General features: G+C 39.2%; 1 protein-coding gene across 50 annotated transcripts in view; it reads right to left on the bottom strand.

The window, feature by feature from the left end:
• Positions 1-14,018, bottom strand: part of SEC31A (SEC31 homolog A, COPII coat complex component) — an 82,512-nt gene that overhangs the window by 20,003 nt on the left and 48,491 nt on the right. For 24 of the 50 annotated variants that reach the window (XM_078003413.1, XM_078003416.1, XM_078003423.1 and 21 more), the window contains 3 exons: positions 12,135-12,305; positions 7,765-7,888; positions 5,542-5,883 (listed from right to left, as the gene is read on the bottom strand). In XM_078003413.1, the coding sequence (XP_077859539.1) occupies positions 5,542-5,883; positions 7,765-7,888; positions 12,135-12,305 (637 nt within the window). The remainder of the gene's footprint in view (positions 1-5,541; positions 5,884-7,764; positions 7,889-12,134; positions 12,306-14,018) is intronic. The other 26 variants (XM_078003419.1, XM_078003426.1, XM_078003436.1 and 23 more) reach the window with 2 other exon arrangements.

Genomic DNA, 14,018 nt, shown 5'->3' with positions numbered 1-14,018 from the left:
TAGAGTATCTTTGTCAACCATATATCTTTCCTTTCCCTATAAGCCTAGCATGTCACAGGTTTAAAAAGAGTATCACAAAATTAAAAATTAGAAAGACATTCTGAATCCTTGAAGTCATTTTCTAATGATACAAGATAGAATTATTCAAAGAAAAGGAAGGAAGGATATCATGCTTTCCTTTACTTGAATAATTAAAACTAGGTGCTATAATTTGCCTAAGGAATGTTCATGAAAATTTTTTTAAATTTCAGAACACTGTTTCATGAGAATATACAGTATTATTTCCCTTCAAGACTCTTCTATGTGAAGTACAAGATTATACACATAAATTAAATTAGTCTTCATATTTCAAAGTGCTCTCTCCCCTAGAAACAGAAACAGAAGTGACAGTCAGTTATCCTAGATAGTAAAACAGGGAAAACTCCCTGCTGTCCTGTGCTGCCATCACAGAAACCGCAATGCACTATCCCAACTCAGGCTGTTACCATCTCCTACCTAGAACTAGGAAAGAGTCTGTTTTCTTACCTCTGATTCTGCTGTGCTGCCCACAATCTATCTTGCAAGGCTACATCCAGATTAATCTCCCTCAAGTACCACTTTGACTGCACCACTCAGCAGTTCAAAATCCTTCATGAGAAACTTCTTTCTTATTGTATTATATGAAGTAAAACTCCTTGCCCTGGCACTTAAGGCTCTCCAAAATTTGGCCTAAATACAAATTACATGTTCAATTTATAGCAGAGCTATTTGCTCTTCACTAGAAATGTATGGTCTTTTCTGCCTCTATTGTCTCTGGGATAATTCTGATTGTAGACCAAACAGGTATCCGTCGAAAATTTACCGAATGAATGTTGAGCCCTGAGCACGTTAATTTTGTGGTTCACTAATAGAGAGCTTGAAAGTCTCTGCTATCTGTCAGAAATTAACCATTGAACGGCTCGAATTTCTAAATCCTAAACAAAATCATTATCTGAGACACACTGGAATGACAAAATTTTTGTTTATAATTTTTTGAGATGGAGTTTTACTCTTTCACCCAGGCTGGGGTGCAGTGGCGCGATCTCAGCTCACTGCAACCTCTGTCCCAGGGTTCAAATGATTCTCCTGCTTCAGCCTCCTGAGTAGCTGGGATTATAGGTGCCTGCCACCACATCTGACTAATTTTTCTTTTTTTCTTTTTTTTTTTCTTTTTTGAGACGGAGTTACATTCTTGCTGCCCAGGCTGGAGTGCAGTGGCGCGATCTCGGTTCACTTCAATCTCCACCTCCTGGGTTCAACGGTCCTCCTGCCTTAGTCTCCTGAGTAGCTGGAATTACAGGCATGCACCACCACGCCTAGCTAATTTTTGTGTTTTTTGTAGAGACGGGGTTTCGCCATATTGGCCAGGCTGGTCTCCAACTCCTGACCTCAGGTGATCCACCCGCCTTGGCCTACCAAAGTGCTGGGATTAGAGGCACAAGCCACCGCGCCCGGCCTAATTTTTGTATTTTTAGTAGAGACAGAGTTTTGCCACATTGGCCAGGCTGGTTTCAACTTCTGACCTCAGGTGATCCACCTGCCTTGGCATCCCAAAGTGGCAGGATTACAAGCATGAGCTACCACGCCCAGCCTCATTTATAATTATTTGTATAACCTAAGCAAAACTTTTAGGAAATTTAAAAAGAAAATAAAATAAAGTTGTCAGTAGATTAAAATACAGCAGACTACTATAAGATAAAGTTGTCAGTAGATTAAAATATAGCAGACTACTAACGTTCAAGAGGTAACAAAGCAGACAGGCATACTGCATGCTCAACACTGAAAAGCTGTTGTCTGGCTTCTTCTTCCTTTTAGTCACTCTGTTTCTCAGCCAGGTTAGAACGTTCTGTTACTTTGTATATAAACAAAGACTAATCTCAAGGCCAAATGCCCTTCTGCTTAAGGAGAAAAAGAATACCTATGTAAATATTTAATTTAGATTATAAAGTAACAAATGCCTCAAACAAAAATCATCTGGATGATTTCTGAAATTGCAATGGTGATAGTTTTCTATCATTTACACCAGGACTAAACTACCTGGTACAGAAGAATGAACATGGGCTTTGAAGATAGGGAACCTGGTTTGTATCTCAACTTGGAGACTATCACTGTGCAATCCTGAAACATAACTCCTAAGAAACTCAGTCTCACAGAAATAATTGTTACTACTTCTCAAGGTTGTAAGACTTAAATAAGAAAACATATAACAAGTGCTAGAACATGTCCAATATGAACTCAATAAATGTTAATTCCCTTCACTACTTCCCTGTACCACTTTTTAAGTGGGGATTTACTCCAACCCATGCTACCTCTTTCACTCAAGAATTCTGATTCTTACCCAACTACGGAGAAAGGATACTATCTTCAGTCACCTAGGTTATAAAAGGTAATTTTTGGAACTCCACAAATGAATTAGCATTCCTCTCTAAAATATCAAACTATTGATGTATCTGCAGTGTATTACTGGAATCTTATTTGTGTAGTTAAGGATGATAAATACTGTGTGTGTGTGTGTAAGTTTTGGTACTCTGGACTTTAATATTATACAGTCATGTATCACTTAGTAATGAGTATGCATTCTGAGAAATACATCATTAAGTGAGTTCATCGTCGTGTGAACATCACAGAGTGCACTTACACAAACCTAAATGGTAGAGCCCACCACACACCTAGGCTGTATGATATAGCCTATTACTCCTAGGGTACAAACCTGTACATCATGTTACTGTACTAAACACAATACTCTAGGCAACTGTAACACCATGGTATTTGTGTTCTAAACATAGAAAAGGTACAGTAAAAATATGGTATAAAAGATTTAAAACATGGTATACGTGTATAGGGCACTCACCACAAATGAGCCTTAGAAGGCTGGAAGATGCACTGGGTGAGTTGTGAGTGAAGGTAAAAGCCTAGGACATTACTATACACTACTGTCGATTTTATAAACACTACATTTAGGCTACACTAAATTTATTTAAAATTATTTTTTTTTGTTTTTTTTTGTTTTTTCTTTTTTTTGAGACGGAGTCTCGCGCTGTCGCCCAGGCTGTGGCGCGATCTCGGCTCACTGCAAGCTCCGCCTCCCGGGTTCACGCCATTCTCCTGCCTCAGCCTCCTGAGTAGCTGGGACTACAGGCGCCCGCCACCACACCCGGCTAATTTTTTGTATTTTTAGTAGAGACGGGGTTTCACTGTGGTCTCGATCTCCTGACCTTGTGATCCGCCCACCTCGGCCTCCCAAAGTGCTGGGATTACAGGCGTGAGCCACCGCGCCCGCCCTAAAATTATTTTATTACCTTAGCTTGCTGTAACTTTTTTACTTTATAAACTTTTAAATATTTTAACTTTTTGACTCTTTTGTAATAACACCATAAAACACAAATATTATATAGCTGCACAAAAATATGCTCTATTTTAAAAATTTATTTATGGCCAGATGCAGTGGCTCAAGCCTATAATCCCAGCACTTTGGGAGGCTGAGGCTGGAGGGTCGCTTGAGGTCAGGAGTTTGAAACCAGCCTGGCCAACATGGTGAAAACCTGTCTCTACCAAAAATACAAAAATTAGCTGGGCTTGGTGGTGCACACCTGTAATCCCAACTACTCGGGAGGCTGAGATAGGAGAATCACTTGAACCCGGGAGACAGAGGTTGCAGTGAGCTGAGATCATGCCATTTTATATATATATATACACACACATATATATATATATATATATATATATATATATATATATATACACACACACACACATATATATACACATAATTTTTTTACTTTTGAAATTTTTGTTAAAAACTAAGACACAAAAACATGCATTATCCTAGGCCTACACAGGGTCAGGATCCTCAGTATCACTGTCTTCCACCTCCACATCTTGTCCCATTGGAAAGCCTTCAGGGGCATTGAAACACAGCGGTCATATTCTATGATAACAAGGTCTTCTTCTGGAATAATTCCTAAAGGACCTGCCAGAGGCTGTTTAGCAGTTAACTTAAAAAAAAAAAAAAAACTAGTAGAAATACATTCTAAAATAATGATTAAAAGTATAGTAAATATATAACCTGTAATAGTTGTTTATTATCACTATCAAGTATTATATACTGTACATAATTGTATGTATTATACTCTTCTGAGTGGCAGGCGGCACACGTTTGTTTACCCCAGCAACACTATAAAGACATGAGTAGGCTGGGCGCGGTGGCTCACGCCTGTAATCCCAGCCCTTTGGGAGGCCGAGGTGGGCAAATCACGAGGCCAGGAGATCGAGACCAGCCTGGCTAACATGGTGAAACCCCATCTCTACTAAAAAAATACAAAAAAATCAGCCGGGCGTGGTGGTGGGCGCCTGTAGTCCCAGTTACTTGGGAGGCTGAGGCAGGAGAATGGTGTGAACCCGGGAGGCGGAGCTTGCAGTGAGCGGAGATTGCGCCACTGCACTCCAGCTTGGGCAAAAGAGTGAAGCTCTGACTCAAAAAAACAAAACAAAACAAAACAAAACATGAATAATACATGTTGCGCTACAACAGTGTATCAGCTAAGACATCTCTAGGCTATAGAAAATGTTCAGCTCCATTATAATCTTATGGGATAACCATTATATACATGGTCTGTCACTGACTGAAACTTTATTAGGCAGCATATGACTGTACATCAAAGGAGGAAGATGTGTGTATAATTCTGGGATCAACTCTCTTTCCTTAAGACTTTAAAAGTAGTAATATCTGACCGGATGCGGTGGCTCACACCTGTAATCCCAGCACTTTGGGAGGCTGAGGTGGGCTATCACCTGAGGTCAGTAGTTCGAGACCAGTGTGGCCAACATGGTGAAACCCATCTCTACCAAAAATACAAAAATTAGCTGGGCATGGTGGCTTGTGCCTGTCGTCCCAGCTACTTGGGAGGCTGAGGCAGGAGAATCATTTGAACCCAGGAGGTGGAGGCTGCAGTGAGCCGAGATCATGCCACTGCACTCCAGCCCAGGCAACAGAATGAGACTGGGTCTTAAAGAAAACAAAACAAAACAAAACAACAACAACAACAACAAAAACTCAATCAAGGCCAGGCTCAGTGGCTCACACCTGTAATCCCAGCACTTTGGGAGGCCGAAGTGGGTGGATTACTTGAGGTCAGGAGTTTGAGACCAGCCTGGCCAACATAATGAAACCCTGTCTCTATTAAAAATACAAAAATTAGCTGGGTGTGGTGGTGCATGTCTGTTATCCCAGCTACCTGGGAGGCTGAGGCAGGAGAATCACTTGAACCCGGAAGGCAGAGGTTGCAGTGACCCGAGATTGTACCACTACACTACAGCCTGGGTGACAGAGCGAGACTCTGTCTGTCTCTCTCTCTCTCTCTCTCACACACACACACACACACACACACCAAAGAAACAAACCCAAACCTCGGTCAACACCTCACATTACCCAGTTTATAAACAGTTAGAAATAATACCCCTCCATCCACCCATCTGTTCATAAACAAAGGAGTGGGCCAAACCAAATCCCTTTCAAGCGCAGACCTGTTCTTTGGGACGCAGGCAGCTCACTGGCAGCAGGCAGTGTACCTGTTGTTCCAGGAGGCAGTGCATAAGCTGAAGATGATGGTGGAGCTCCTGGTCCGCCATGCTGGAAGGATGCTCCAGAGGAAGGGGGAGGAGGGAAAGAAGTAGCAGGGCTGGAGGTAGGTGAAGAGGCCTGGTGCTGTGCTGCGTACAGCTGAGACTGCCCAGAATAGGAAGAAGCAGAAGATATGTAAGGGGTGTTAGGGTAAGCATTTGAAGTAGGAGGAGCAACAGGCTGCTGAGGTCGATACATTGCTGACCCCCCTGTTCCGAAGGGATACGGCTGGGCTGGTTGATAAGCTACACCAAGGAGAAGAAACAGAAATTTCAATTAGTTACAAGTTTATTCAGATAGTAGCAGAAAACTAAAAAGTTATCTCAGTCTATAGAAATGATTTTAATCAAAATAAGTTATAATCCCAAATTAAAAATTTACAGTTATATTTTTGAGGCTCAAATGCCCCAAATACGCTTAAATTCAATAGATTCAGTACTTGAAAAATGCCATCCCCAAACTGCTGCTGGTTATGAAAATCTTTGAATCATCAGACCCAAGAACTGCAAGACTGACCCTTTTCTGAGACTTTTCTTGATCCTGTGAAAAGACTACAGTGACCACCAGATGGAACCAGGGAGGAATTATATATTCTAAGCACCCCATTTTACAGAAAAAGTTACATGGAGTTTGGTGGCAGCTCCAGACCTTCCTCCCAGTAAGAACTGTAGGGTGAACACTATTGTTATGCATCAAATATCTTCTCCAACATCCAGTTAAATCACCAGCTACTGAAATTTTGAGTTTGAGCACAGTTCCAGATTAACAGCCAACTCTAAGATCCCTAACAAAATTTTACATACAGTATGAAGATGGTTAGTAAACAATCAGGCAAGGCAGCCAACTCATGCTTTAATGCAAAGACCTAAACCGAGATTAGGGAGTTGTGGACTTTTTTTTTTTCTTTGAGACAGGGTCTTGCTCTGTCACCCAAACTGGAGTGCAATGGTGTAATCGTAGCTCACTGTACTCTCGAACTCCTGTGCTCAAGGGATTCTCCTGCCTCAGCCTCCTGAGCAGCTGGGACTACAGGCTATAGGTGCCACCACACCCAGCTAATTTTGACATTTTTTTTTGGTAGAGATGGGGTCTTCCTTTGTTCCCCAAGCTGGGCTCACTCTTCACCTCAAGCAATCCTCCTGCCTCAGCCTCCCAAAGTGCTGGGATTGCAGGCATGAGCCATTATGCTTGGCTTAGGGAGATATAAATATAAATACCATGACATTCTTTGTGACCAAGGGTAGGTATGAACCTCAACAGAGTGAATCTAGTAAAAGTGTATCTGTTCCTTATCTACTCTAAAGACAGCTTTCACTCTAAACGTTTAAGAGTGAAAAGGTTGTATCAAATTCATATTTATGTTGAGTAATAACATCCATTTTAGCACAGAACACACTCATTAAATCTTCCCCTTTGAGAATTTTATTTTTTTGCGCTTAAATTTTCAAACAATGCCAATATTTCACTTTCCATGTATAATTATTTTGTTTTAAAAATGCCACTAATAGATACGTCATTACACATTTGTTAAAATCCACAGAATGTACAACACTGAGAGTGTAAACTGTGGACTTTGGGTGATAATGAGACACTGATGTAGGCTCATCGATTGTAACAAATACACACTGTGGCACAGGACCTCAATAGTGGGAGCACTCTGTACTTTCTGCTCAATTTTGTTGTGAACCTAAGACTGCTCTAAAATACAAAGTCTATTAAATAAATAAAATGGAAAAACAGTAACAACAAATGCCCCTTGAAACCATTTTTCTAAAAATAATTTGTGTCACCTTGCCTGAAGAAAAAGAATACATATTAAATAATTTCTAAAATTTTGTTTCTTTGTATCAAAATGGGACACTTGATTCTCTTTAACAAGTCTTAGTAATAGCTGAGGAACAGGAATCAACTACTCTGAACAGAGTGACAAAGAAGCTACTTCCTAGCATGGTGATTCAGGCCACCTCCTAAAAAAACACGTTTTTTTTTTGCAGCAGGGACTCAGGAATCCTATGCAGAATGGTTCTTCCTTATTGATTTGACAATGACTTTGGGGCTTCAAAGTAAAGTTACTACATTGGATCATAAATACTGCTCTGAAAGGACTTTGGGGTCACATTACTTACGCTGTGGCTGTGGATAAGGTGGTACCTGGGTGTGCATATGACCTGGAGATGTGGGAAGCTGACCGGCAGCATTTGGATTAACATTTCCATGCATTATGAAACCTGGAGGTGGAGGATTTTCTCCCTAGGAAACAAGAACATGGTAAGAAGGCGGATTACAAGTAGAACCAGGAACTTCACCAGATGGAATTATAATCTCTGAAATGGAATTCTATGTTTATTTAAAAAAAAAAAAACAAAAAAACACTTTATTGCATAAGAAACATTGCATTTTGCATATTCTATCTTCCTCAGAAAAGCACATTTTCTGAGCAGCACATTTTGAATGATTAAAGATCAGACAGATCCAAAGTAATAATTGCAATGAATGGCAAAAGATGCTAACAGCCTTTAAAAATATTTATGAAATGTCACCAGGATTTTCCATCTCTACTAATTTCCATCCACTACTCCACTCTGTAAATATAAGTACAAATGCCATAAAGGGATCTTTTGTTTCTCTTCAATTTCTGCAATGCTAAAAAAGGAAAAAGAAAAAAGAAAAAAAGTCTTCAGTAAAATCAGATTTAAACCACTGCCAAAACCTTGGTTGGTGTTTTTGTAGTTCAAGTCAATTTAGAACTGCAAAAGGAGAGGAAGGATAAGGAAATAAATTAATTATACTAAAAACTGCTTCTTGCATCCTAAAAGCATTAAAATGCAATGAGCAGGCAGATGGATGGGGAGTGGGGGTGAAACAGCTTGAGGAAGGTGAGTACAGAACATATAACTATGTATATTTAGGTGAGCAGAATTCTGCTCAAAGAGGAATAATGAAGGATATACCTGTGTGTCAGAGGGAGAGGCTGCAGGTGGATGGCTGGGAAGGGCAGTAGGAGTTTTGTTACTCCAGGTAGTGACAGTAGGGGCAATTCTAACCTGAATTGAACAAAGAAATACCAATCACAGAAAATAAAAAATGAAAACGTTAAAAGAAGAAAAAACCCCCAAAAGGTATTAATAGCCAGATGCAAAGCAAAAGGTAAGATTGGCAAGATAACATACATTAGTCAGGCAACTGCTTTCAAGGTAGCTGGAATGCCCAAAAAAACAAAACAACAACAAAAACCACACAATCACAATGAAACAGGGAGAGGAAGGCAGCAGAAAAATCAATATGAAAACCTACGTCAAAGCACAAGAATAATGCCATTCAAGTGTCAAGTATAAGTGGGGAAAGTGAGGCTTTGTAAGTAGAGAAGGAAAAAAGACATTCCAGAAAAAAAAAATAATTGAGTAAAAAAGTGATTTTTTTTGGAAGCATTAATAGTATTCATGCTACTACTAATCTATAAACACATTGGTATAAGCTCTCTTTTCTGGATTTCATTACAGCCACAAAAATCATATTAGTCCAATATGAAGCTTAAAAATCATACAATCAGAGTATTAAAACTAAATATTAAAGATCATCCAGTCTAATCCCCACCCTTTATCGCTGACAAAACCAAGGTCCAGAGAAGGGAAGGGACCTACAACTCAATGGTGATTCCAGGTCGCCTGATTTCCAGGCCAGTGTTTTCTATACTACGCTACGTTGCTTGCCGTAGAGGCCACTGGGTTTTTCTTTGTTTGTTTGTTTTTGAGATGGAGTCTGGCTCTGTCGCCCAAGCTGAAGTGCAGTGGCACAGTCTTGTATCACTGCAAGTTCTGCCTTCCGGGTTCACGCCATTCTCCTGCCTCAGCCTCCTGAGTAGCTGGGACTACAGGCGCCTGCCACCATGCCCAGCTAACTTTTAGTATTTTTAGTAGAGACGGGGTTTCACTGTGTTAGCCAGGCTGGTCTCAATCTCCTGACCTCGTGACCCGCCCACCTCGGCCTCCCAAAGTGCTGGGATTACAGGCGTGAGCCACCACGCTGGGCCTATTTGTTTTTTTGAGCCATCAAAATCCTTTTTGTCAAGTAAATCTTTGAGAAACTCCAAAACATTAAAAAAAAAAAAATTAATACAATTGACTCTTGAACAACATGGGTTTCAACTACGTGGGTCCACTTAGATATGAATTTTTTTCAACAGAAGTTACACTGAGTGTGCCTGACTCTCTTGCCTCCCCTTCCACCTCCTCCACCTTTTCTCCCTCTACCATCCCTGAGACAGCAAGACCAACCCCTCCTCTTCAGCATACTCAATGTGATGACAAGAAGGAAGACCACTTCCACTTAATGATGAATATTAATGCTGAATAATAAATATATTTTCTCTTCCTTATGATTTTCTTAATAACATTTTCTTTTTTCTAGCTTACTTCATTGTTTTTGTTTGTTTCGAGACAGAGTTTTTTGCTCTTGTCACTCAGGCTGAAGTGCAATGGTGCGATCTCAGCTCACAACCTCCGCCTCCCGGGTTCAAGCAATTCTCCTGCCTCAGCCTTCTGAGTAGCTGGGATTACAGGCATGCGCCACCATGCCAGCTAATTTTTTGTATTTTTAGTAGAGACGGGGTTTCATCATGCTGGCCAGGCTGGTCTCGAACTCCTGACCTCGGGGAATCCACCTGCCTCAGCCTCCTAAAGTGTAGGGATTACAGGCGTGAGCCACCGCACCCAGCCTGCTTATTTCACTGTTAAGAATACAGTATATAATAAATACAACATATAAAATGTGTGTTAATGGACTGTTCATGTTATCAGCAAGGCTTCCAGTCAACGGCAGGCTAATTTTAGGGGTTAAGTTCTGGGGAGTGAAGTCATGGATTTTCAACCGCACGCAGGGTCGGTACCCCTAACCCACATGGTTCAAGGGTCAACTGTAAAGGTTAAGCTGTGCTGCTCAAAGTGGAAGTGGAACTCCTACTGATCTGGCCTCCCTCTCCTCCCTTTGACCCTGCCTGTTAACACTGCATTAAAACCACAAGCTACTGTCCTCATTCATTCAGTATATCATAAGCTTTAATCAAGAAAATCACTGCTTTATGATTCACTTTGTCTTTTCCTATAACATTGGTAAATCAAAGTATAACAAATCTTTCAATGTTTTTATCTTTTTCCAGAAAGATAAAGCTAAGGACATAAAGAGCAAATATTCTCTTTTCCTAATGTAGAGCTTGCCTTGCTTCAGTACCATGACAGGTAGTTTGGTTTAACAAGATGCTTGGGAGTTCTAATCCCAACTTGGCCGGTAACCAGCCATGCAATGCTAAGAAATTCAAGCTCTGTGTCTTCAATTCTGGTGGGCTGCTTGACATCTCTGCTTCTCAGTTTTCCCAGCCATCATCTGTTCTGCCCTACCTATGTCATAGACTTTCTAAGTCTAGTGCAATCTCCATGAGCGGGGGAATTCAGTCTATTTTGTTCATAAATATACTCCCATAGCAGCTAGAGCAATGCCAGGCACTCATGGCAGGGTCTCAAAAAAATATTTGTCAAATTAATGAAAAAAGTCAAAATAGAGAGTATTCTAGATAGTTAACAGTTATATTCAAATGTAATCTCTGCTGATTAAGCACCAATCAAAAACATAACAGACAAAAGGACATTAATTTTTTTGTTTTTCAAGATTTTATGTTTACTTTTGCTATAACAAAACGTAAAAAGACTCCATCAATCCTATCAGCAATTTGTTCTGTTTTAAAACAGGCAGAGTACCTGTTAACTTTGCTATCAATCAAGACCATTTATTACCTATGGAAAAAATATTCTTCATTTAAGTATACGAAGGTTATCTGCTGGTCTGGAAATATGGAAGTTTCCACGTGAAATAGTAAAAGATACTAAGAAGCCACATTTTATGACACCAAACATTTGGTAATTTAAATAAAATTATTAGTTCTTTTCACATTCCACATAATCTAAAACTTCACATACTTTTGATCATTCGTTTTTCTCTAACATCTAAATTGTCCAAAAAAAAAAAAAAAATCTGTATTCTGGATATACTTTATTGTGCAAATACAGAATACACTAAGCCTAAACCTATACTAATGATTAAAAATACTCAAAAAATACTATCTCCTAAAAATACTTTATAAAACAACCATATCACCAAGATTGTTCCTGTTACTTTACAGCTTGTTAGATGACTCAAATAGAAGTTTCAGTAACAGATACACATGTGTAAGTAAACTTTGAGTGACAGAGAAATAGAACAAATCTCCCTAGAGAGCTTAAAACCAATTTATATCTAAAATACAATCTCTTTGACCAAATGAGAGAGATGATTTCAAAAAGTAGATCATAAATACAACTTTAAGAATCTAGAAAACAGATCTATTATAACAATATATTGTCTAGTTTTACCATATCAGAGAAGGTCTCCTGCTGAACAAATGAAAACCACCAATTTGAAGAGAAATACAAAAGTGTTCCTACTTCATCTGGATGATATCACTCACATGGGGATAATATTGTTGAGTTTGAACTCTCGGCATCTCGTGGTGGCCAACTGGTCCAGGCCTGCCCTTGGGCAGCTGCTGTTTCTCATATGGAATTTTAGGTGATTCATGTCCTGCTACAGGCTCTCCTTGTGCTCTACAAAGTCTGTCACGAAGCTGCACGATATTTGGCTAAAAAGGAATGGAAAAACAGCAGACTGTTAGAGTTCACCCAGATATATGACAGCACGTTAATCTTCTTAATCAGATTATTCATCAAGATAACCCTTTTTGTTCATAATGCTGGGTATTATACAATAGACTCTGACACACAGATTTGACATTGTGCTTTCTACTACTCAAGACTGGCACCAAAGGTCCATGACATACAGTGCAACTTGTAATTTAACGGAGGCAGAGATTTGAATTATACCTACCTCATGGTTACTATGCAAGACCAGTATCACTTATCACTAGTACTCTTTTGATGTTTTTTTGTGGTTACCTAATGCTCATAAATCACAAAACTACTTTAAAAACTATAACTAAGGCCAGAGGCGGTGACTCACGCCTGTAATCCCAGCACTTTGGGAGGCCGAGGTAGGAAGATAATGAGGTCAGGAGATCAAGACCATCCTGGCTAACACGGTGAAACCCCGTCTCTACTAAAAATACAAAAAATTAGCTGTGTGTGGTGGCGGGCGCCTGTAGTCCCAGCTACTGGGAAGGCTGAGAATGGAGGCAAGAGAATGGAGTGAACCCGGGAGGCGGAGCTTGCAGTGAGCCAAGAACGCGCCACTGCTCCAGTCTGGGTGACAGAGTAAGATTCCGTCTCAAAAAATAAAAAACAACTATAACTAAAAGAGGCCACCAAAGAGAATCAACTACTAAAGATGGTTATTGAAGAAAATGGTGATTTAAGAAAGAGATGAAAATGTTAAAAGAGATTTTTGAAATAAAGAGTAAGATGTGAAATTCAGATCTGTAGCTCATATAGATCTACATGCATAGAGACTTACAAAAGTATGAGGTGATCATATATATGCTCTAAGTATTAACAAATAACAAAAAGGCAATGTGTTAAAATGTTTCAGCAAGATTTTAGTATCTTTAAAAATTATACATTCCTATACATTTGTTAAAGGTTTAAAGGGATCATTTAAGTGTTTTAGGCATATTTTATTTGCCTTTTACAGGGGAGAATTATATATTACAATGCCATCACAAAGTTTCAGGACATACTTCCCCCAACAAAAAAGGCAGGGTCTACTGAGATAAATAGGAAATAACATCAAAATTATGCTTTTTGGCCTAAAGAATGTTCTTTAAAGTCCAAAAAAAAGAGCATGAAGAATAATGTATAGAAAATGGATGTGCTTATAAATGGTACTGAAAATGAATTAATCTTAAGCTAGATGAGCTAGGGGTCTTAAGGTAAATTAGTCTTAAGATAAAAATTCTTATAATGTATCTCAATATAACTATTTACTTACAACTTTTTACTTACTAAGTAAAAAGTCTTAACAAAATTAGTATGCCAAAGTCACCCTAAAGGAAAAGATTATGTATCATCTATTCTACCTAACATTCCCATCAACAATTCAGAAACGAATGAGACGGATCTTATAGTTAGTGTTTACAAAACCAACTAGAGAGTCATACCTCCATAGTCCTGGAGAATATTATGTACTTTTACCCAATGAAATTTATCAATACTTCCCTAAAACAGACAAAATACTAAAAACAATTGACTAAAAAAAAAAAAACAAAACCAAAAACATAAAAAACAGAATAAAGTGATTAATAAAAAAGTATAGAGACAAGACAGTATCTGCAAGGCTCAAAATCAAGCTCCATCAGACACAAAATGCAGATATATTCTTGTGGAAAAGTTTCCTCAAACCT

The sequence above is a fragment of the Macaca mulatta genome, chromosome 5, assembly GCF_049350105.2.
Source record: "Macaca mulatta isolate MMU2019108-1 chromosome 5, T2T-MMU8v2.0, whole genome shotgun sequence".
Taxonomy (NCBI): domain Eukaryota; kingdom Metazoa; phylum Chordata; class Mammalia; order Primates; family Cercopithecidae; genus Macaca; species Macaca mulatta.
Note: the sequence above shows the minus strand (reverse complement) of the source record. Positions and strands in the feature narration are given on the sequence as shown.